Raw genomic sequence first — 23,287 nt, 5'->3', positions numbered from 1 at the left:
AAATAATAAAGATATTAGACTCAATTTTTTTCACATACACATAATATGTTCTTTATATAAATAAAATCAAATTTTATTTGCGTGTATTATTTTCTTTTAAAAAATTCCAAAAGATATATTTTTTTATTATTTTTTCAGTCTTTAGCCTTCCTTCTTCTTAAGGAATATTCGCTTTTTTCTCTTGATATGGAAAAATTTTACGATATGCGGTGTTCAAAACTCGGAAAATTATTTCGTATTAAATGTATTTAACAAAAAAAAATGATTAAAGTAATCGATTGTTAATAAATAGTATTAAAAGCTTATTTTTGCAAAGCAAGAATCCAAAATTAACTAGGGTGAAGAAAAATTAAAAGGATGTAAATGAGAAATATTGTTAATGCAATGTAAATATGATTAGAACAGTTATTTCTAAATGTAATTAATTTCACACTCCAGACTAATCTGAGTCATATTAATCCCGATAATTTTTTCTTCATAGAAAAAATTATAGTTTCGACAATTTTGTTCAGCCAATAAAAATTTGAAACAAAGAATAAATTAGATATAAATAAAGAATTTTTATTTTGTTTTTCTACAAAAAGATAAACAAATTTTGTTGTATAAAAGGATATACTCTGCAATTTTATATGCAAATTTATTTATAGCAAAAATTATAGTGAATATTATTATTTTTATTTATTTTCTAATACGATTGATTTATCGAAAAATGTTTAATTTTGTTATTTTTAACATATGTTTATTATAATTTGTTTATTTTTATTATTAATGAAATATTGAAATGTGGTAAGAAAGATATTTTATGAAATTCTTTACACGGAGATTATAAATAATGAAAAATATCGATTCATAGAATTATAATTGAATATCAGTGGTATATAAAATTATGTAAATTATATATTATAAATCTTATAAATTATATATCGTAAATCTTATAAATTGTATATATCTTTGTAATAATAAAACACGACATTTATTTTTTTAATAAAACTGGGTAGTTAAAATCATGTAACTTATCTGGAATGAAAGTGACGAACATACACGTGTCAGTACTTTTCAGTCAATTATCGGTTTTCCGAGTTTATCGATATTACGTTGCAATAACTAGTTGCACTGGCGTCGACCGATCTTTCGTCGTCGTGACGGTGATACGTGTCGCGCGGATGACGTTTTTCTCGGGGAAAAGTACGCGCGTTAACGGAAACTCGAATCTCCAAGTCGCGAGAACTTCAAAGAGAGAGAGTTGCGATAAAAATATCTGTATGCCATACAACCAAAATATTTTTAGCGAGCCGATAATTATATTTTCTTTTTCTTTATTCGTCCGACATGCGTATACGCATAAGATAAAAGCGTTTCTTCATTATTTTCTTTGATTATTTTAATTAACATCGTCTATGGCTGGATTCAGATCAAGCGAAAAGCATTAATAATAATGAACGAACTTGCTTTGATAAACACGAACACCGAAGACATTTTATTATATCAAAAAAAAGGAGAATTTATAACACTTATTTTATTTATTGTGAGATATTTGAGCTGAATAAGATTTATTTTAATCTTTTTTAAATTTTCTATTTTATTTTAGCTTTTAATTTTAAAAAATTTTACTAAAAATATATAAGAGTTTTTAAATCTATTTTTAAAAATTAATTAAACAGTTTTTAAGAATAAAATTAATTAAGTCTTATTCCCAAATAAATTTTCGTTCGTATTCGTAGCTTCCTAATTTAGTTTAAATCCATTTTAACACGATTTGTCACAGTGTATTAATGCACTGAATGTTTTTTTTAATAATAAGGTACACCAATTTATTTATTATTATAATTCTTTACGCGCGATATTTAAATTTTTGATAAATAAATATTGCAATCACTAATGCTGTAGTTTTTTAATTTATTTACATTTCTCTTGCTATAAGACAGATCTTTAATACGCGAGTGATACGAATCATTACGTGTGTCTGGAAATAACTTTATTTTCACTGGTGTGTTACGCTTGAATGCGACACGCGTGCCAATTAGCGAGCTGGATGAGCCAAACGACACAGACAGTCATATTTAAGTTAGAAATTTCAATTTATTACCATTGAAGTACAAGTATTTGAAAGTTTCAGCAATGGTCTCATACCGCTTGTTTCTCTTTAGGTATATATGAGTTTTTGCGTGCATAAGACCGTATTTTATTCCACGTGCAAAGTGAACGCGATTATCTATTACAATCATTAAAAAAAGCCATGGTAATTCTTGGAAGATGTGTTTGCGGAAGATGGTTTAAGGCGTGCTGTCTGTTCGTTTTACTTGAACCGCATCAAAACCGCGCGTCACTCTCGTGAAATATAATATTGCGTTCGTTACTTGCGGTATCACACACGACAGACGAAATAAGCGCTGATTTAACACTTCCCTCTTTTGTGTAACAAAGGTTAAATTCTAACGTTGCGGTAGAGCAACAGTGATATTCATAATATTTTATATGGCTTTGCAGCATTATTTAAATATTTTTCTGCGAGTATTATTACTTCTATATTACTTCTATGTAATATCTCTAAAGAGATATTACATAGAAAGAATTTACCGTCAAGTAATCGTGGAGCAACGTAAACTTCAAAGAATTTTGCTATATAGGATGTTCAAAAACATGTGGGTCAACGCTCGTAAAAAGGTAGAAGGGACCGAGATGAACATAAAAGTCCAATGTTGTCTTGGGTTAGGTCCACCAATAATTGAGATATTAACATATGGAATCTGCAGCAAATAATCTGATTAATTTCTATTGTAATTGTGAACAGTAAATTAATGAAAGCTTATCATACATTCACGATAGAGTTTTTCTTTGTGTTCTGGCTGAAGCGAATCAAGTTCTTCCCTCGGCGCGCTCTCATTCGCATAATTTGAAAAATTAATACCTTGATTATTGGTGAACCTAACCTAACCTAACCTAACCCAAGATAATATTGGACTTTTATGTTCATCTCGATCCCTTTCACCTTTTTACGAACATTGACCTACATGTTTTGGGACACCCTGTATATCTAGTAGTAGTAATAAATGTAGAACTACATCAATAGAATTGTACCAGTCCTAGACTAGTCAAGACCTAGACTAGCCTAAAGATCTAAAAGTTCCTCTGTGACACTCGTTACATCTTTTTAGAATTAGAAAGTCTAATACAAATACAGAAAGTCTAATATAATTCTGAGATTTCTTTTAGATTTGACATAGTTCTAGTTTCTTAGGTCTTAACACAGCCTTAGTCCTACATATAATATATAGTCCCAAATTTTCTTGACGTGGCCTTTGAAAAATATATGTAGGTGGTCTTGGCAAAGGTACTCTCGGTTGTTTTCCGAAAAATGGTGATCAATAAAAAATGTTGATATGCTCTGGATAAATTTAAATCTGAATCTTTGGCATAGAGAACAAATGCGTAATTTTCTAAGTCACAATTATCACTTAATTTTAGTAAAATTCAATAGAATGTTAATAAACTTTTTTGAAATCTATGTTGTCCTATGATTATCATTTAATTTTAGATGTAAATTCTCAGAGAAATTCTCTCCGTGTATGAACAGAAACACTATTTAAGTTCTGTTTTGATCAGTTGTGATTGACCGACTTAATATCATGTGTTGTAGGGGTGGCAACGGTCTCGTCAGGAAGTATCGAAGTTGGCGCGAGGGGCAGAGAGGTGATCAGCCGTGGTCTGGTTCCGGTGGTAGCGGTGGAAGCGGAAGCCGCTACACTAGCAAAAACAGAGGGCGAGGAGGTGGGGCCGGGTGAAGCTGGTGGTCCCGATTTCGTTAGGAGAAGGAGACGCAAATTTCATCCTCATTTTCATTCACCCTCTCTTCTTTCTTTTTTTATCTCTCCTTACGGGAGTGGTAAGTTTGAGGACGTTTGTCACCAATCACCGGAAACGCTATCGACCGCTGTGTGACATCGACCCGCAACTAGTCTTCTCCCATAGACATATGTGGGAGTAGGAACTACCGCTATTCGTCATCATCGTAGAAATTGCATTTTGAGTTCTCCCCGACGAGAGGAGGGAACTCCGCCAGCCCCTCTCGTACGTTCGACGTCCCAGTATCTCGGACCCGTTAACGGGGGTTCATAAGGCACGCTCGTTATCTGCCAGACATCATGAACGAGCTCGACAGCCTTCGTCAAGAAGCGGAGACGCTGAAGAATGCCATTCGGGTAGGTATCCGTTACTTTCGAGGTCATTGTTTCTTCTTTTTCTTTAACTAAAAAAAATTTACATTTTTAAATGCATGTGTATATATAAACTTATTGTGGTTAACATAAAATATTTTATTTGGGTTGCGAAAGGAATTTTACAATTTGATAAATACTTCATTATTATCTATATAATTGCTCTTTTTGAAACAACTGATTAAATTATTCGCAACTAACTGACAAATAATGTATTAGTGAGTAATGTATCAGTGACATATAATATATTAGTGAGTAATGTAATATGCTAAATACGGTAACCTTACAATATTGTATCAAATTTTGAAAGCTTCTTAAGAGGGAGAGCAATATAACTGGATCTTTTCCAACAAATTTGATTGATTCTACCTATTCGTCTCTTGCGCCAGATTTTGCAATTTTACGTAACAACTCTTCCGGTTTTCTTCACTCCGGATAGTAAAGCGGGTATTGTAAATTTTAACGACGGAGAAATATTCTTTTATGGCGAATGACTTTCCATATAGTTGTGAGAATATGGAGTCGACTGTGTGACGGTGGTGGTAGTGTGTGGTGGTGGTAGGGCGCGGCATAACTGTCGCTTCTCTGATCAATACACTACTATTCCTCTCTCCCTTACTCCATATCTTGTTTCTTCTCTCGATGTATTCGTCCCTCTTTCTTCCCTGTGTTCCCCTTCCTACTTTCCCCTTTTATACATGTATAAAATGCACGCGCTCGTACGGTATGCTCTGAAATATACGCTTACGATGGAAGGAAATAATGTTATCGACCTTGTTTGCTAATTATTCATGATGCGTATAATTATTTGGATTATGGTTTTGAATAAAATCATCAATGTGCGTACCGAACGAACGGATGAAGAGATATACAAACACGCACATACACACACACACACAACGCGCGCGCGCGGAGACGTTACAATATTTTCTATGTATAGGGTAAGTTAGGGTATGATGACCATACGGAAAAGATGGCTAATGGCAATAATTGCTAAATAATATATTCTCGTAATTATTTTCAAAGATAATCTTTCAAAGATAATCAATATTTACTGTAGTTTATGTGAGAATACTATTCGAAATAACGATATTGTAGATGTCATATCACATTTTTTTCTTTTGACTGCCTGCAAAGTTTTTCACGTGTTCATTAGAAATTGCCACGGTGTCGAATAAATTACAGTTGTGCTGTCGCAATGAACGTTACTCACATAACAAAAGTATGTAAATTATAATGTGTAATTATATTTTTTATTTCCTTTTCTATTTTTTAAATGATTATCTTTCTCTCATAGTTTGGGCAATATAGCCCATGACATTTCGGGGTAAGTGGTTATGTACACTGAGAAAAAAAATGCTAGATTCAAATAAATATTTCTTTGAATAGTGCTAATAACATATTTTATAGAAAATCAATAATATTTATTTCAAACAAGTAATATTTTCTAAATTATAGAAAACTATTACTTGTTTTAAATAAATATTATTGATTTTCTATAAAATATGTTATTAGCACTATTCAAAGAAATATTTATTTGAATTTAATATTTTTTTCTCTCAGTGTATATATTTTATTAAAAAAGACGAAAATTAAGTTGTGTATTTTATTTTAATTTGACATATCATATGTGTTTTTTTTTAGTAATGACAATGAGTTAAATTGATCCTAAACTTGATGTGTGTGAACATTTAATATTAAAAATATTTAAAAATAAAATTAAATATATAATAATATATGGCAATAAAACCACTAAATATGTAACATTATAAGTTTTTTTTATTATTTTATAAATATTAAGTACATAAAAAATGTATAGCCAACTGTTCTGTAATACTGTGGCCATCTTTTCCCTAAAAGTTGTGAAAGATGGCCAATGTTCATGTTTCAATATTTTGATAATAAAAAATTTTTATTAAGTATTTTTTCTTTAATATCGATAGTTTTACATACTTAAAGCTTCAGTGAAGTAATATACCAAACGCTATTAAAAAATAATAAAAATAAAAGTATGTTTTTTGCATTTAAAAAAACTGTGGCCATCTTACCCGAGGTTACCCTACAATTTTTTTGTATTGATTGATTTATTAAATGATATTTTTGATATTCTTTCTCTCTCTCTCTCTCTGTGTGTGTGTGTGTGTGTGTGTGTGTGTGCGTGCGTGCGTGCGTGCGTGCGTGCGTGCGTGCGTGCGTGCGTGCGTGCGTGCGTGCGTGCGTGCGTGCGTGCGTGCGTGCGTGCGTGCGTGCGTGCGTGCGTGCGTGCGTGCGTGCGTGCGTGCGTGCGTGCGTGCGTGCGTGCGTGCGTGCGTGCGTGCGTGCGTGCGTGCGTGCGTGCGTGCGTGCGTGCGTGCGTGCGTGCGTGCGTGCGTGCGTGCGTGCGTGCGTGCGTGTGTGTGTGTGTGTGTGTGTGTGTGATTTCTTATCGAGAAAAGCATAGATCAAATGTACGATAAAATTTATTATAAATTGAATTATGCAATAGAATAGTGCAATCTTATTTTAGAAGTCATTTAATAATGGTTTTATATATATTTTTAATATATTTTAAATACATACTGAAGGTAAAGAGTTATATTCAATATACTCATGTTATTAAATTATTTTAAATACTACTATATTATAATCTGATTTTAAAGGTCAGTTCAAAAGTCGTATTACGGCATTATATTAAATCCATGTGATTGCCATTGACAATTTATCGTAATTTTCTTCTTCATAACTTCTTTTTTAATTCCCTCAAATTCATGGAAAATTTTCAACATTCTATTTAGCGATTCATGTTCGGTCGTGGTCGTCGTCTGACCTTTTGTGCTGAACCCTTGTACACGCGGGCATGACATTAATGAAGTTTTCACGTGGAATTTATTAAATTTTCGCGATGTGTATCCGCTACTAACGTTATTTTCCAATTAAGATGTTACTTCAATATGAAATCTTGAAGCTTTAATTATTATTGAGTGATACGACGATGTACACATAAGATTTCTCGTACTTCACGCGACTTACAGTAATGAATAATTGCATGCAATATGACTATCTCTTTTTTATCATGAAACTTATTGCGTATAGTAAAAATTAAACGTGAAAAACACATATTCTGATGTAAATTTACAAATTGTGATCTCATGTTGCAGGATGCCAGGAAAGCAGCATGCGACACAAACTTGGCCCAGGCCACGTCGGGCATGGAACCCATCGGTCGCATACAAATGCGAACGAGACGTACGCTTCGCGGTCATTTAGCTAAAATTTATGCGATGCACTGGGGAAGTGACTCGAGGTATGACATTAAATGTAAACACGATGATTCGATGATTAGACATACAAAACTAGTAGTTGTTTTAACGTGAACAAAATTTTAGTAATAGTCGATATTGAGACGGGAGGAATTGAAGAAAATAGAAACGTATACATTTACTCTAAAAAAATCATGATATTTATACAATTATCATCATTGATGTTCGCAATACTACATCGTAAGAAGTGACAGCTTTTTTCAACATGTTTATAAATATAACTTGGTAAAAATATATGAACATGAAATATTAGTTTTTCGCAGACATCATGAAAATTTGAAGATCGTTGATTTTTGCCTGCCTCTGCTATAAACTCGATTGATAAAACACAGCGTTCTTTGGTCGATAAGTTTCTTTTGTTTATTATCTATGAAACAATCCAAAGTTTAAAAATTACCTTGGTTTTTAAATCTTTACGTATCTGCGAAGGGTTAAATCCAGATTCATATCCATTGATATCAAACTCATACTATTATTTTTTAGAGTATTTGCAGACAGATCTTCATTTTGTATATTAGGTTAGCCTTGTAAAATTGTTCAAAAATTGTTTTTCTTTTTATTGCGTTGAGTTTTTATCAGCATATATTTTGTGTGTCGTGCATAGGAACCTAGTCTCCGCATCGCAAGATGGCAAACTGATCGTTTGGGATAGTTATACCACCAATAAGGTTCACGCGATCCCATTACGGTCTTCATGGGTAATGACTTGTGCGTACGCTCCTTCGGGTAGTTACGTGGCGTGCGGCGGGTTGGACAATATTTGTTCCATCTATAGTCTTAAAACTAGGGAAGGAAATGTACGGGTGAGCAGAGAACTTCCAGGTCACACTGGGTACTTGTCCTGCTGTCGATTCTACGACGACAACCAAATCGTTACCAGCTCCGGCGATATGACTTGGTAAGTATTATCTAGAAATTTATAACAAACGATCAGAAATTGCTACAACAGAAAAATTCTATATCCTTTATATACAGATTTGCTATTTCTAAAACTTTGCAAGACAAAATAAAAAATTTTAATATATAAAAATATAAAATTTTAATGCATAAAATAAAATGGAAATTGTAGAACTTTTTTTTAGTTCAGAAGAATTAAAGTAAATACGTTCGCGTAATTGATGTACTTTTGAATACGTTTTATAAAATGCAAATAATTACATTTAACAAATGCGGAAACTCGATAAAAGTATACAAAAAGCGATGAAAAATTAATCTTTTTTCTTTCTACTCTTAAACTCTCTTTTACAACATTTCCGATGAAGACTTCTGAAGATTATGATGCGAACTAGAACGTTAAATTGTTTTGATTCAGTGCTTTGTGGGACATCGAAACTGGCCAGCAGTGTACCTCGTTCATTGGACATACTGGCGACGTGATGTCCCTATCGTTGGCGCCGGATTCACGCACCTTCGTGTCCGGTGCGTGCGACGCCAGCGCGAAATTGTGGGACATTCGTGAAGGTTCCTGTAAGCAGACCTTTCCTGGTCACGAGAGTGATATAAACGCCGTCACGGTGAGATATTGCGTTAAAAAAATGAAGAACTCATAATGTACATTAATACTTTTTAATATTCAACTAAAGAAATATTTAACTAAAGATTAGTTTGACAATTTGGATGTATTATTTATAGTTCTTCCCGAATGGATACGCCTTCGCGACAGGCTCGGATGACGCGACCTGCAGACTTTTCGACATCAGGGCGGATCAGGAACTCGCGATGTACAGTCACGACAATATCATTTGTGGCATTACCAGCGTAGCTTTTAGTAAGAGCGGTAGATTATTGCTGGCAGGCTATGACGATTTCAATTGTAACGTTTGGGACTCTATGAAGACGGAGCGAGCTGGTGAGTTGATCTCACGGATATAGCACTCTCCTCTAGAGAGAAGAGAGATTTTATTCGAGGCCCTTCTCTCTCAATGATTATTTCTCTTCAGATTGGCTATTTTCAATAAGTTTAATATTTGAACAAAAGATAATGCTCTTGATAATTTATTTAAAAATATTTATTGTACTTTTGTTTACTAGGAATTCTTGCTGGGCATGACAATCGCGTGTCTTGTCTCGGCGTTACGGAAGATGGCATGGCAGTGGCGACAGGATCCTGGGATTCGTTCCTACGCATTTGGAACTAACTTGGGGTTCGCTCCAGGACGTTCCTTCAAAGAACCAACTACAGTCAACCAGTATATAACATAAGAATCAAGTACCACCATCTGACCACCGAGCAAGTCGGCGTGCCAGCAGTTACGACGCTGGCGAACAACCCGCCAGGTTCACTGGAGTTGACGCTGATCAGAAACTTTGAATACCGGATTAGCAGCAGTAGCAGCAGCAACCGCAGCAGTAGCAACAACAATAATAATTATGTTCGTATAAAGACCTATGACAACAGCGGCAACAGCAACAACGGCAATTTTAAGAACGTTTTGGATTGTGTTGGTGAAAAAGATTTCCGCGACAAGCGCATCGTACTTGGCCTGATCTGGCGACGTGATAAAGTTGGCAAGAAGGATCACGAATATCATCGTTTCTAGGAAGAAATGACTCTAGTTGAGTCGTATATGAAGATACATTGCGATAGAAGAGCACACAGCGCAGGACGAGACGTAAGAATAAGTGCCGACAAGGCCGACAGTAAAAAAATTCTACGCGGCACTAGGCGCAGACTTTCTTTTTATCCTCCCCTTTCTCAAGGACTTTCTTCGCGAATCTTCGAGAGGCACGTGCTGTTGCATGACTTAATAGTTTTTTCCCATGGGGGTACTTTCAGTCGAGAATACTGAAGTTCGAAGGACAACAATCTCGTGCCGACGATCGTCAAGAGATTTCCATCTCGTATCAAGAGTTCAAGCGTTCACTGCCGAAGAAACGCTGTTAATGATTGCTCCGGCGGTTAGCTGCGGATTGCTTTTTCAATGCCCTAAATGAGATTTTATCGGGCACGATACGTAATCGTAACACTGCGTCGTGACTCGAAGATAAGAAGCAAGCACGGCCAAACTCGTAATAATCCCGTGATGATGCGTTCAAGTTTATACGGCGCATATTCAACGCACATTTGTATCGATGGAGATTCACGATGCGAATTGCATACACTTACACATGAAAACGGAGGAAAACGGTGCAGATCGTCCAGCAGCATCGAAACAAATCCAAGTCGCACATACTCGTCACATGAGCTTTGCCCTCGTGCATGAGTACCGAATATTTGAGCGGAAAAGAAGAGAAATATATATATATGAAAAAATGATATCACTTTTCTTACCATGATAAGATACGCCGACTTTGCACCACTATTACTATTATTACGATTACTAGCACCACGATCCTCTCGATTGATTTTATAGATGTATCGTTATTTATTTTGTATAGACCTCTGCCATAGGCCGCCCCGCGTTTTTTGCGAATGCGAGAGTGATTGAGCATGTTGTAAGAGAGATCGAACAAGAGAGCTATGAAAGCGTGAAAATGAGAGCGAGGCGCGCGGCCAATTGTCAATCAAAAAAAAAGGAAAAAGTGACACGAGACGCGCGAAATGAATACTGAACATATAGAATAGAGTTGCTCCTTTGATAAATAATTCATCTGGACGTTGACGTTCACGGAAGAATTACTAGAAAACTAGGAGCAGCGTACTAAAATTTGGGAGTGAGCAAATCGGGTTTCATATGCTTTTGCATCACAAACGCGTTACGATCGCATAAAATGATGGGCCAGCGTAAAGTGTCGAATACGTTTAATGTAATGTGTAATCGTTTAGTTCATAGTGTCCATACCTAAAACCATTCTCCCCCCGCCCTCTGTCCAGTTATCTCTACGGCAACGGCGAGAAGGAGAGAATTAATCCCCGACTGTCGTCTCGGCGGTATCTCTTCCCTACTGTCGATTGAACGCCAATCAATTCTCGTGCACGAGGCGGGCACGTGCTCTCCGATCGAAAGAGTCGTGCTAAAAGTACCTTTGAAATAGGACCCAAAGAATCCCAGGTTAATAAAAAGGGCCGCGAGACTAAACTTTCTCTCCCTTTTATCATTATTTTTTTAAAAATATTTTTTTATATCATACGTACATTGTTTTTTATGATCTTTTTCGTAACATATAAGTACATATTTTTTTCCTAATAACTTTCATTTGCATCCCGTTTCCGTACTATCATCATTTTCCTTCCCCTTCTTTAGCTCCTCTGTTCTATTCTTTTTTGTCAGAAATAAATGTTGAAACTGTGTATGCATTTAAAATTATATTATTAATGATAATGATTATACTATTAATATTAACGATGATCGTAATTTATAATTATTAATATTTAATATATAAGTACATAAGATCGGTGGTTTTTCTTAATATTATATAATTTAATTGCCTTCCGGTAACCACGTTTAAGCAGTGTCTTTTTTCCTTTTTTAACAATTTTGTATATTTATCATACACATATGTGTAATTATATAATACGATTTGCTCTTTATTTACAGTAAACAAATATCTTAATTTGATGGGATTTTGTGAATCTTTTTTAATTGTAAATAAAAAATATGATTTATACACATGAAAAATTGTGTATTATAATAAAAATTACAATGGGATGTATTGGTTACTGAAATTGAGGGAAAAAGGACTGTGGATTCCGGAAAGCGACTATCAAAACATTTCTTTCCCAGTGGAATCAAAAATAAGTAACCTAGCTTCGGAGCAAGCGAGCACCAATCTTCGTTTTTCAAGAGATGTTATAAATCTTGAACATGTTAAAATTTCGCAAAATTGGTTCATTTTTACACGTATATATAAACTAATCTCGCTTATGTAGTGCTTTGTAATGTTAGATATCAAACGGGCAAATATTCTTTCTCCGCCTCGAGAGACAAGATCCTTGTTCCTTCGATTCTTTGTATAATTAAGAATTTTTCCAAAGTTCGATGTAAGACTGGGCGCTCTACGTTAAAAATGCACGACGGAAATTAAAATAAGGCGTCCACTTTTCGGTATTTTTGAAATAGCTTCAAAGCGAAAGAAGGAATAATCGTAGAACAGAGAATTACGAAGGAATAGGAAATTTTAGCGAACAGATTAATGGAAACAGATCTGTGCTTTTGCATTTCGCGATTCCGTGGCTTTCCCGAAGGGGCCAAATTTTTTCCATTTTGTACCTTGAAGGAAACGATATGGTTTCTTACTTTTGGTACAAACATAAAAAAGAAATAATACCGATGATACAAAATTAACAAATTATTAAGCCTCTAGTCATATAATGGCATGCGCGTGAAAAATGAAAGAAGACCGACAGGTAAAATTGTAAGCAGAAATATTTTTTCGAAATGTTTTCTTGTTTGCGCGAATAAGATTGCGAAATCTGTTTTAACTGTTTAATTTATTTTTCCCTTTCGAAAATGTTGCACTCATGCTTATATCAATACGATGTAGGAGGAAAAATAACGGTATGAAGACAGCTCTGGTAAAAGCATCTTTCCCTTTTTTTTTGAGCTTTTAAAAATAAAGAATAAAATGTGTTTGAAAAAAGAATCAAAAGTGGCGTTTCCGTTATTTTTTTTATCGCTTCTTCGCTTTCTGTTTCCTCCCTTCGCAAATGACATATCATGTGTCTTTTATAGTTTCATTAATCTGACGTTTTCTTTACGTTTTGATTTTGAACATACATATTTTGATTTCTTTCACTACTCACATTTGTTAATGTCTTAAGATAACGTGCTAAAACGAGGTCTAGAAAATTGACGTTGGGTCCTATTTCAATTATAGAGTAATCATCACTGGTATACACATACATATAATTAAATAAAGGGAGGGGGGGGGAAGGAGGAAAGAAAGGGAAGAAACATGAAGAACGTGCCGACGACACTTTCGTGACTTGTTTTACGATGGACGACGAGAAGCCGTCGGGAATACTGCCTCTTTCAAGTTATGCACAAAGAAAAAGAATAATTTACGATATATAATAAATTACGATATATAATACGTGTATTATACATAAAACACTAAACGTGCAAGCCACTGTTGAAGTTTAAAAAAGAAATACGCAAGAGGAGCAAGTAGCCGTGTAAAACAACTAAGACGTGAAGAGTGAAAAGTGCATCGATGAAGATCGAGTGGAGATTATTGGTGAACATTATTCAAAGGGAAATGTAGTACATTCACTCGACCGCAACAGAAAATTGAGGAGCAAGACACGTCTTTACTGTTAACTGGTAGATAGTTACAAAGATTTCATCACTTTTTTATATATAAAAATATATATACGTATATATAAATAATGATAATTAATCACTATTGACGGTTAGCCTAGGTCATTCGCCTATAGTCACTTTGCCACAGAGGACATTTCCACGAGGCGCATGAATATTCGAAGCATAACGATTTTCATCGTTGATAAATCACACTTATTTCTTATCATATAATTATGTTATATCTCGTGGATGTCCCTGTTGCAGAATTTATTATCATCGCACGATAGGAGGAATTGTTTCGCAGATCTGTCGAGGAAAGATGAATTTCGTCGAGTTATAGCGATGGATAATCATTGTATTTGAATCGGGAATGAATTTCAAAATTTTTCTTTACCCTGTATCGAGTGATTCCATTCCATCTAGATGTTTTAAATACGAAGAGAGGTGTCTCTATACATACACGTAATTATATTATTTCTGTTGTAATGAACTGCGTTATTATCTTTCGATATTACATTATTTGAACTTTTTTCGCGTAACGTAACGTCCAATAATATTCCGCGGTAGAAAAGCTTGTGCGAAAAAAAATAGTTCAGAAATAATTCTTTCAACAAACATTATCTACCCACTTTGATTGGTCATTGGATAGATCATTTCGGTAGAAAAAAATTGAGATCTCTGTTTACTCACACATACATATAATTACATTTTTATGCTATGTAATATCTATTTACTTAAACTTTTGCCAGAAAAGTCATCAAGGTAATATGATATCTGATAACATTCCGCAATAGTGAAGCTCACGCGAAAAACAACCTAAAGATGATTTAAAAGCGAGCATAAAAAAATCATCTGCTTCCGTTCACTGGTCATCAAATAGATCACCTATGTAGAAAATCAAGCGGTATAGCCCATTTATTCGATGAGCATAATTAAAAGGATTCGCGTACAATTAAAAATCATCTCGGAGAACGTATCTAAATTCCCTCGTTGCAGCTTTTCTCATAAATAATGCGTAATAAAAATTGCGCTGAATGAGTAGGAGCTTTTGATTAATTATTTTATTTCGAAAATCTCTTGCATGGTTTGCATGTGAACGGATAAACGAGAAAATCGCTTGACCGCCTCTTTTGCGCGTTTTTCTCTCTATAATTTAAGATGACAGGTGTAACGGTGTAAGTTCGAATGCGTTTCAGATCTGCAATAAGTGGAGGCTGCGATAAACTATTTGACTATTTGTCGAAATCATCGCAAGTATATGAATATTGATTAAAGATTCAATTGCCAACTGCGTTTTGTTACAAATCATTTATTGCATTCTAGCGCCTGATTATTATGCCAAAAAAAAAAAACATCGCAAACTGGTGTCGAGGAAACGATGAGCGCACGATTGGTAAAATTTTTTTTTATTACAGACGTAAATATATCTTTAAAAAATGTGCATGCAAACGTGAGTGCGAATCCTTCTAAACGAATTGCGAATTTGAGACACAAACTTTTTGTTATTAATATTAAGCGTGTTATTAATATTAAGCGTGAAATCGATTCCTTCACAGCGTTTTCCATTGACATAAGACGTGATAACTCTAATAACGATCCGAAATTCAAATGAGAGAACGGCATTTTTTATGAACTTCATCACTGAAACGTTATGGTTTTGTACAGTTTCTTTTAGACACGCGCCTTAAATCGTCTAACGATTTTTACGTGATTTTATTGTAAATCTAGCGTTACGAAAGTCTGGTGCATTCGATCTGCAATCATGAAGGAGAAAAGCGGGGAATTGATGATCTTGCTGTATTTTTGTGCACTTTAACTTTTTCATGTTTTTTAACGTAAATTAAATACGGTATAATCCCATTTAAGATAAAACAAAATCTATTTTAACACGTTAGATAATGTCATTCAATGATATTCGAAACATATCTTGAGACTAAACATTTGATTTGTATATCTTTTCGATATAAAATTAATATTGCTTTACTTATCTTTCTCTTTTCATCCCAGTTTTCCGCGATGTTACAATCATAATGTTACTTATAAAATAATTATCAAAGTACAAAGTTTGCCAGAATTTATTCACGAGGGCGTTAAATCGCGCCCTTTTTACAAAATAAAAGTGCATCGCTTTTAATCATTAAGTTACGACGAAGCTTCGTCCGAACCGGGAACAAGTATGAGAAAAAGTATGATGGAAGAAATGGTGGGAGAGGATTTATTTTTATTGCATCAGAGCAAAAGACTGACGCGTTTTTTCAGTGTCAAAATAATTAAACGATCTATTATAAATAACCAAGTTGCAAAATAAACAAAAGTAAAGATGACGACAGGTATGACACAGAGTTTCGTTGCTTTTACTTCGTGATTGCAAATTAGGGTAACCGGCATTAAGTCTGTGTCTGAGGATAATTGCTTCTTTTATATTTTCCCTTGAGGAATAAAGCAGATACTAAGAAGCACGTTTCTCACAAAGGCGCCATTCGATTTTAATATCGACGAACTGTACGTATTAGACGATGAAGTTGATGACCCTACAACAAAGGGACAAAAGAAAGAACAAAAAAACCGGGAAACTTTCCAATTCTTGGAAAGAGAAACTTAGCATGTAAGATACTCTCTGTAACGTAAACCATAAGTCGTAAGGTGTAAGGACTGTAATACATCAAATAATCCATTAACCGCGACGGTTAACAACCATAAATGCGATCGCGATAACGATAGTACGAAACGATAAACCCAAAGAGACGTGTAAGTGTCGATGAAGCGCCGATCGATGGGCGATGACGACAAGAGTCACACGTTCACACAAGAGAAAACCTAATATCCCGAATCGTCGCGATTCTCTCATTCTCACTGATCCGCACTTGATCGACATTCGAGAGACACACGTTCCGAAGAATAACTTACAATTATAGGGAGCAAACGAGAATGCGAGCGAGAAAGAGAAGAGGCGCATGAGAACTACAATTAACTTACGTAAGAGTGTGAGGAGAGAGGAGAACAAAAAAAAGAGAAAAAAAAACAGAAACAAGATACCAAATTTGATTTTTGCGTGCCTGTGCGGAGGAGCGAGGTGATATATACATGCATATTTATAAATCTATTATTATAAACGATCCTATAGCGGATACGTAGTCCTTATGTTTGTTTGGGATGAAGGAGGGATATACATTCGTATAAATCCCTTTTATAAGTAACAAGATAAAGTGCGCGAAAAAAACGGGAAGTGATAGAGACGAAAGAAATCTGACGACAAAGGGGGACAATTTCGTTTTACACGCGGTATCACTCTATATAAAGATATTATAATATCAAGAGCTTCTTGCCAAGTGACAAGATGATAGCTTCTGCAGGAATAAGCGGTCCGAGATCCATCTAGGATCTGTTTGGAAGCCATAGGCTGACGAGAGAGGCGATACGGTAAAGATATAATATATTTAAACGTGACAGATTACCATTTCTTTCGCGTGCGACCGTTTATCATTGCACATAATTACAGATTAATTATTATTGCTATTATTAATTACGGTTCATCGACATCACCGTCATTGTCATTATTATTATGGTTATTATGATTATTATGATTATATAATTGATGTGAGTGTGGACACAAAAATAAAGTGTACGTAGTAGAAGGTCGACCCGTTCCACCACCTGTCGTTTCTTTCGACGAAGTTTCGAAATTCCCGCATTTATAACGAATTTTATGAAAGTAATATATTTATTTCAAAACAGAAGAGCAAGAGAAATATTGAACATTCTATATGAACTTAAACTAACGTTATATCACTTAACAAAATCTCTATTCTGTGAAAACTTGCTTCTTCAAAAGTAAAGTTCATTTCCTGTTTTACAATATCCTCATGCATTCAACATGCGTTAAATATATTAATTGTTTACTTAAGAATAATGTAGTTAAACTTTGATTTATTCTAATTCTCCTGTGCAACTTGCATTTCTATACTCTTTTTCATATTTGTCGTGACAGTTTTGCATTCTTCATTTGGCAATACACACTCTTTCTTGCATTCTGTGATTTCTACTGAACATGATGTTGAACACGTTTCGACTTTTATTTCCTTTTTCGAATTAAGTGCACTTTCTTGATTAATATGCTCTTCAAAATCATCCGTAATCTGAACCATCTCTTTGGACTCTCCGAGGACAACCTGAAGGTAATGTAATCAATATAATTAATGTTATATAATCCCCTTCTTGGCAATTATACTGCTGAAATGAATAAATATTATTAATTAATGTTATATAATCAACTGTAATTAAAAATTTCTAAGAACCAAAAGTATAGAAACAATTACGTATATAATGTTTATAGGTATATAACATAGTAATTTTCTTTTATATATATATATATAAGTTATACTAACATTGTTTTGTTGACAATGGAAAGTAGTTTGTGAGTTGTGCGAGTGTTGCTTAATTTCTTTTTGTTCGAAAGATTGTTCAGAATCTTTAGACGTTGTAGAAATCACTTCGATCAGCGGTTTAACTGATTTCTTTATGGAACATTCTGTTTCTTGTGATAATTTATTTTCAGACAACAGTTCTTTTGAGTCTTGATCTATTGTGAAATCTGGCTTAATCAACAATTCTTTTTTGCTCTCTAATTCGTGTAAATGATCACAAAATTCTTTGTAAAGTGATATATTATCATTTATTGCAGTTGATTCCGGTTTACAGTTTTCGGATTGGCGTAAAAGATTAGCAAGGGATTGGATATCTAAAATAAATAAACATAGTTCAAGATAATGTTTAATTTTAAATTACAGTCCAAACAGATAACATCAAAAACAAGACTTTTTTCTATAAATTTTTGGAATACAAATCCGATTTTCAAATCTATCACAATTTAACAAAATTTGCAGTTAAGTCTGATATGCTGGAGAAGTTTTTTGAGAATCAAAATTAAGTATGTTAGAATATTCAACTTTCAACAGGAATTTTTTATGTCGACTATGATGAGTTATTTATTATTAGGTTAAATAAGAGTACGTGTATGAAAAATCCTTATATAACTTTTGCTAAAATTCAAACTTTATTTTATTTTCACAACTATAATAATTTTAGTTAATCAATTTTAGAATTAGATTTGTGTTTAATATTATGAAAGACTTCTATACATTTTTGAAGATTGAATCTTAAGAAATATATCTTTAATTTTTATTACAATAAAGCTCGTCCAGCATGTCACATTTTGTAGTTGTGTACGATAAAGTACATGAAAATAATCTTTTTGCAACTTTGATTGTAAATTTCTCAAAATTATGATGTAATGAAGCAATTGGAAACCGGATTCATATTCAGCATTCAGAAAACTAAGAAATTATATAGTCTCATTTTGATATTAAAGTCTTTTTTCTTAAACTGTATTATATATATATTTTTATAACATATATTTATTATTATTACTATATATTTATTATATATAATTTTATTTTGTGTATTGATCTTACCGGAATTAGCTGACTTAGTAGATTCTAAATTGAACGTTTGTCCTATCGATAATTCTTGTCTTTCAGAATATGTATCTGTTACATCGCTGGATTTATCGCCATACTTATCACGACAATTATCTCGTTTTTTAAAATCGCCCGCGGGTTTACTAAGATCCATCATCGAAACGAAATCAGATGGCAGATATTCTCCGAGACTTCTACGCTCATATTTATAGCATTGCGACTTTTCGCCCGCGTTTTCTGCTTCTTTTATCAAATTTGTTATGCATGTGTCAATCAACGGCGAAACTTTCTTTGCGAATTTTTTTGTTTCTTTTATTAAATGTTGCCTGCATCTCTCAGAGATTTGACTACGAGATTTGCGTTCTTCCGGCGATTTTCTTCCGGGACTTATTTTCTCGATGAGGAAAGATTTTTTGTTGCTGACCTCGATATCTTCCGCTTCACGAATTCTTTTACCTATCAATCTTGAAGAGCGACTCGTTCTTTCTAAGGATAAATGATCCATCTTTCGAACAAGCGATTTCACTTGAGAATTAGATTTTTCAGTTCCAGCTGAAAATCCTCGCTTTGTCGCCAATATTTCCATTTTATCTAAAAGTTTTTCTGTTTCATCATTGATCTTATCCACGTAAATCGCGTCGTTATGCTCTTTATTTAACATTACTTCCTTTTGACGATTGTCTATCGAATGGTCGATATTTTCATTTTTTACTGAACTTAATTCGATGATTTTGTCCAAATTATTTTCCGTATTAGTCAATTTTAAAATTTCTAAAGAATCATAATTGCCTTCTGAAAATTGTGAGTCTTCTTGAACGGACATTGCCGTCTTAAAGGAATCGTCGTCGGATTCATCGATATTTTTCTTTCCTTCCGACAATTCGAATGAAAGATCATTAACTTTGCCTTCCAAAATTTCGACTTCTGTACAATAATCTCTCTGTACAATGTTTTCGCGTTTCAACGATTGTTCATCGGAATCAACAAAATCTTTTACATCGATGAGAGTAGAGACACTTTTCTTCTCCGTATCAATGGCTGATTTTTCGTGATCCAATCTTTCCTCTAGAACCATTAATTCAGTTGAAACTTTCGGTTTTTGTACTTTCTTTACGCAATCCCGATTTCTCAATTCGGCAAAGAGGCTGCTAAATACTTCGCGCGATTCCTCTTGATCCATTTTTGTAGATTGCTCGCATTCGTAACTTCCCGCGTCCTTTACAGAATATGTTCCCGCCGAATCCGAAAGAGCATTTGGCAGGCAGGTCTTCAGTGTCATCAAGTCGTAGACACCCTGAGAATCATCTGTAATATCGGTCGGCTGCTTTTTATCTTTCGATGAATAGCGATCGGATTTTTCATTCATTTCGGTATTTTCTGTTTCTACTTTGTTTCTTTTTGCTTCGTCCTCCCGTTTCTTTAAGATCTCCATGACCTTCAGTTTTCTTTCCTTGGTGCACCACCATCGCAGTTCATCTTCCTCGCTCGCGGAAACCTTGGTCTCGCTTTCTTGGATCTTGCTATCATCAATAAAATCAGTCTGCAAATTCTCGTCTGCTACCTTCCTCTCGCCCCAGAATCCTTCCACTTCGCCGTTCTTGAACACTATCCTGTTTTCGTCAACAAACCTATCCATACTGTCGCAGAATTCCTTCATCTCTTCTCGGATGCTGCTAAGTTTAGAACCGAACGGATGTTTCTTGCCTTTTTTTTGATAGGTCTGGGTATTTTTATTTGATACGTCGTCATTCACCATGGTGACTGTATTTGCAAATTTGTGGTTTTCTTCTAACACCTGTTTTAAATCCGATGTATCGCACGATATTGAACAGGTAGACGGTCTCTCGTTTTTACGATCTGTAAAAAAACAACGTTCTGCTCGTCAACTTTAATCAAGATAACAATAAAATAATTATAGATAATATAAACATTTTTCTATCTTTACACGCGTAGTTTCTTATTGGTGAAAAGTAGTTAGTACCTAAAAAGGCGTCGTCAGAAAAATTAATTTTTAACATGTAATCTTACCATTCGTTACGTTATTGCCACTGATCGATGCTTGCAGATCCGCTGTCTTTTCTTTTTCTCTTTGTGATTCTAGTATCACTTTTCTAGAAGCAGTAGTCTCCCCATTGATGATACAAACATCGAGTGAATCGTGTGCGCTTTTACAATTATTCCAAATTTGTTGGCATTTTCTTTCCGCGTCATCGGCGACATGTCGTTCGGATTTTGCTATTTCTTCGATCAGAGTTCGCGGTCGGATCTCTTCTCGAACCTTGTCGAACGAGGAATAGATGAACAACTTTGTATCTCTCCTTAAATTCTTATTCGTTACAAGAGGATAAGAATCACATACCTTAGCTTTCCAGGGCAACAAAAGTTCCTCGTTGTTTCCATCGGAAACTTTTCTCTCTTGCTCCGCCATTGGCCTCCTTCCGTCACTTTCCTCGCCTCCTTTTTGCCGCGCGTATTCGTTTTCTTCGTCGCTCGCAAGCTGTTCGTCTGCCGACGATGACGACGACGACGACGATGGAGAGTCGCAGGAACCGAGGAAGGATCGCGCCTCGGATTTTTTCTTTCTTTCCAGGTCGAGCTTTGGTGTGTTCATCATGGCCGATATTATGGGTGCAGGAGATCGGAAGGTGTGCGGGTTTTACGTGGAATGATCAAATAGCCGACGGGACCGATGGTGATGATATTATTCAAAGCACGAATTCTGTACCAGACCTTGACGAAACTAGTTCTTACCAGTCCGCTGCTCTTCGTTGCGGTGCGCGCGCTTGATTTCGTGGCGACTTCTTCAGCCTCCTCCTCCTCCTTCTCCTCTTCCTCCTCCTTCTTCTTCTTCTTATCCGTCGCCTCCTTTTCGGACGTCTCGACCGGTTTGCACAGCTTCCTTTTGTTTATCAGGGCTTTCGAGGGCGGGCGCGACGTACGACAGGTAAACAAAGATCGAGATCCGGAGAACAGAACAGGTGAAAGGAGTCAAAGGGAATAAGGGTGGCCATTTCGAATAGCCCGCCTCAAGTAACGAATCTTTTAACTCACCCGTGACACTATCATTGATTTTCTTCTGTTCCGCCTGGATCCATCGATTTCTCTCGGCCAGCTCCTCGTCAACACCGCCGCGCATCCTGGATTCAAAGATGTTTTAAGACTAATACGAGATATTACCTTTTCAGGTTGTTCTGGCTGATAAATTTACCAAGCCTCGGCGCAGGCACGATCACGTGGGAACACCGGTCGATCATCTAGATACTGAAGATTCTTGCATTTAAGGATCATCGTCTTGCGATACATTTTTATCTGCTTGATCACTGGATTGCCCGTCAACGTCAAGACGCGCAGCGACTTCATGTCTCCTAAAATCTAAACAATTCAACTTTTGCTCCGTTTTCGACACATAAGACTTCGAAGAAATTTAATATTTTGTATCGTATAGATATTTTGTGACAATATGTAAATATTTTTTAATGTGTAAATAACATTTTTTTAATTTAGCTGTAAAAAGAGAAGATAGACATTATGAAATTTTTTATTTATGATGTGATTAACAGTAAAGTTTTTCAAGTTGATATTTAACCCTTTCGTGCACCTGGTGGAATAAATATATCCCGGTTCTTCAAAAATTCTTATTTTCCATAAAAGTAGAAGTAGCAACTTCTTTCTGGGCTCATTTTAAAGATAAAGAATAGGACTTTTTACAAAAATCGACACGCTTATGAGTTTCATCTCTGCACATAAAAATTGAGTGAAAATGAAAATTATACATATACATGTATAAGTTCCACAAAAATTAAGATAATGGGGTTCTTTTTGGGTTTAACGTAAGAATATAAAAAAAAACATCGCTACTTAATTTTAATGTGGCGGATTTAATGTGACGGATCAAAATGCTTGTTGTATTCCTGTATGTTATTGTATACAATTTTTTAAGGTTGTTGATAAAGAACTTGCAATAAAAATTCCAAAATCTATACTCGGCGAACCAAAATTTAAAATTTGTTAGATTTAAGCGAAACTCATTTTGATCATTAAAAATTTTGAAATTTTGACTACATATTTATATAATCAACGACCATAAAATATCTTTACCCATAAAGTATTGATTA

At 34.8% G+C, this 23,287-nt stretch overlaps 2 protein-coding genes across 4 annotated transcripts in view; one reads left to right on the top strand and one right to left on the bottom strand.

Moving 5' to 3' along the window:
- LOC105837922 (guanine nucleotide-binding protein G(I)/G(S)/G(T) subunit beta-1) overlaps positions 1-17,327 on the top strand; it is a 34,770-nt gene extending 17,443 nt beyond the window's left edge. For all 3 annotated transcript variants that reach the window (XM_012683107.3, XM_012683108.3, XM_012683109.3), the window contains exons 2-7: positions 3,638-4,199; positions 7,352-7,497; positions 8,118-8,411; positions 8,826-9,027; positions 9,146-9,362; positions 9,545-17,327. In XM_012683107.3, coding sequence (XP_012538561.1) covers positions 4,143-4,199; positions 7,352-7,497; positions 8,118-8,411; positions 8,826-9,027; positions 9,146-9,362; positions 9,545-9,651 — 1,023 coding nt within the window. In that variant the 5' untranslated portion in view covers positions 3,638-4,142 and the 3' untranslated portion in view covers positions 9,652-17,327. The remainder of the gene's footprint in view (positions 1-3,637; positions 4,200-7,351; positions 7,498-8,117; positions 8,412-8,825; positions 9,028-9,145; positions 9,363-9,544) is intronic.
- On the bottom strand, positions 14,363-23,260 carry LOC105837923. The gene is given in 6 exon segments (XM_028193063.2): positions 14,363-17,864; positions 18,081-18,433; positions 19,167-21,029; positions 21,201-21,811; positions 21,814-22,087; positions 22,224-23,260. Coding segments are annotated over 6 exon segments (3,423 nt in total). The 5' UTR covers positions 22,309-23,260; the 3' UTR covers positions 14,363-17,627.
- Positions 23,261-23,287: the final 27 nt, after the last annotated feature.

This window comes from Monomorium pharaonis, chromosome 9 (genome assembly GCF_013373865.1).
Source record: "Monomorium pharaonis isolate MP-MQ-018 chromosome 9, ASM1337386v2, whole genome shotgun sequence".
Taxonomy (NCBI): Eukaryota; Metazoa; Arthropoda; class Insecta; order Hymenoptera; family Formicidae; genus Monomorium; species Monomorium pharaonis.
Note: the sequence above shows the minus strand (reverse complement) of the source record. Positions and strands in the feature narration are given on the sequence as shown.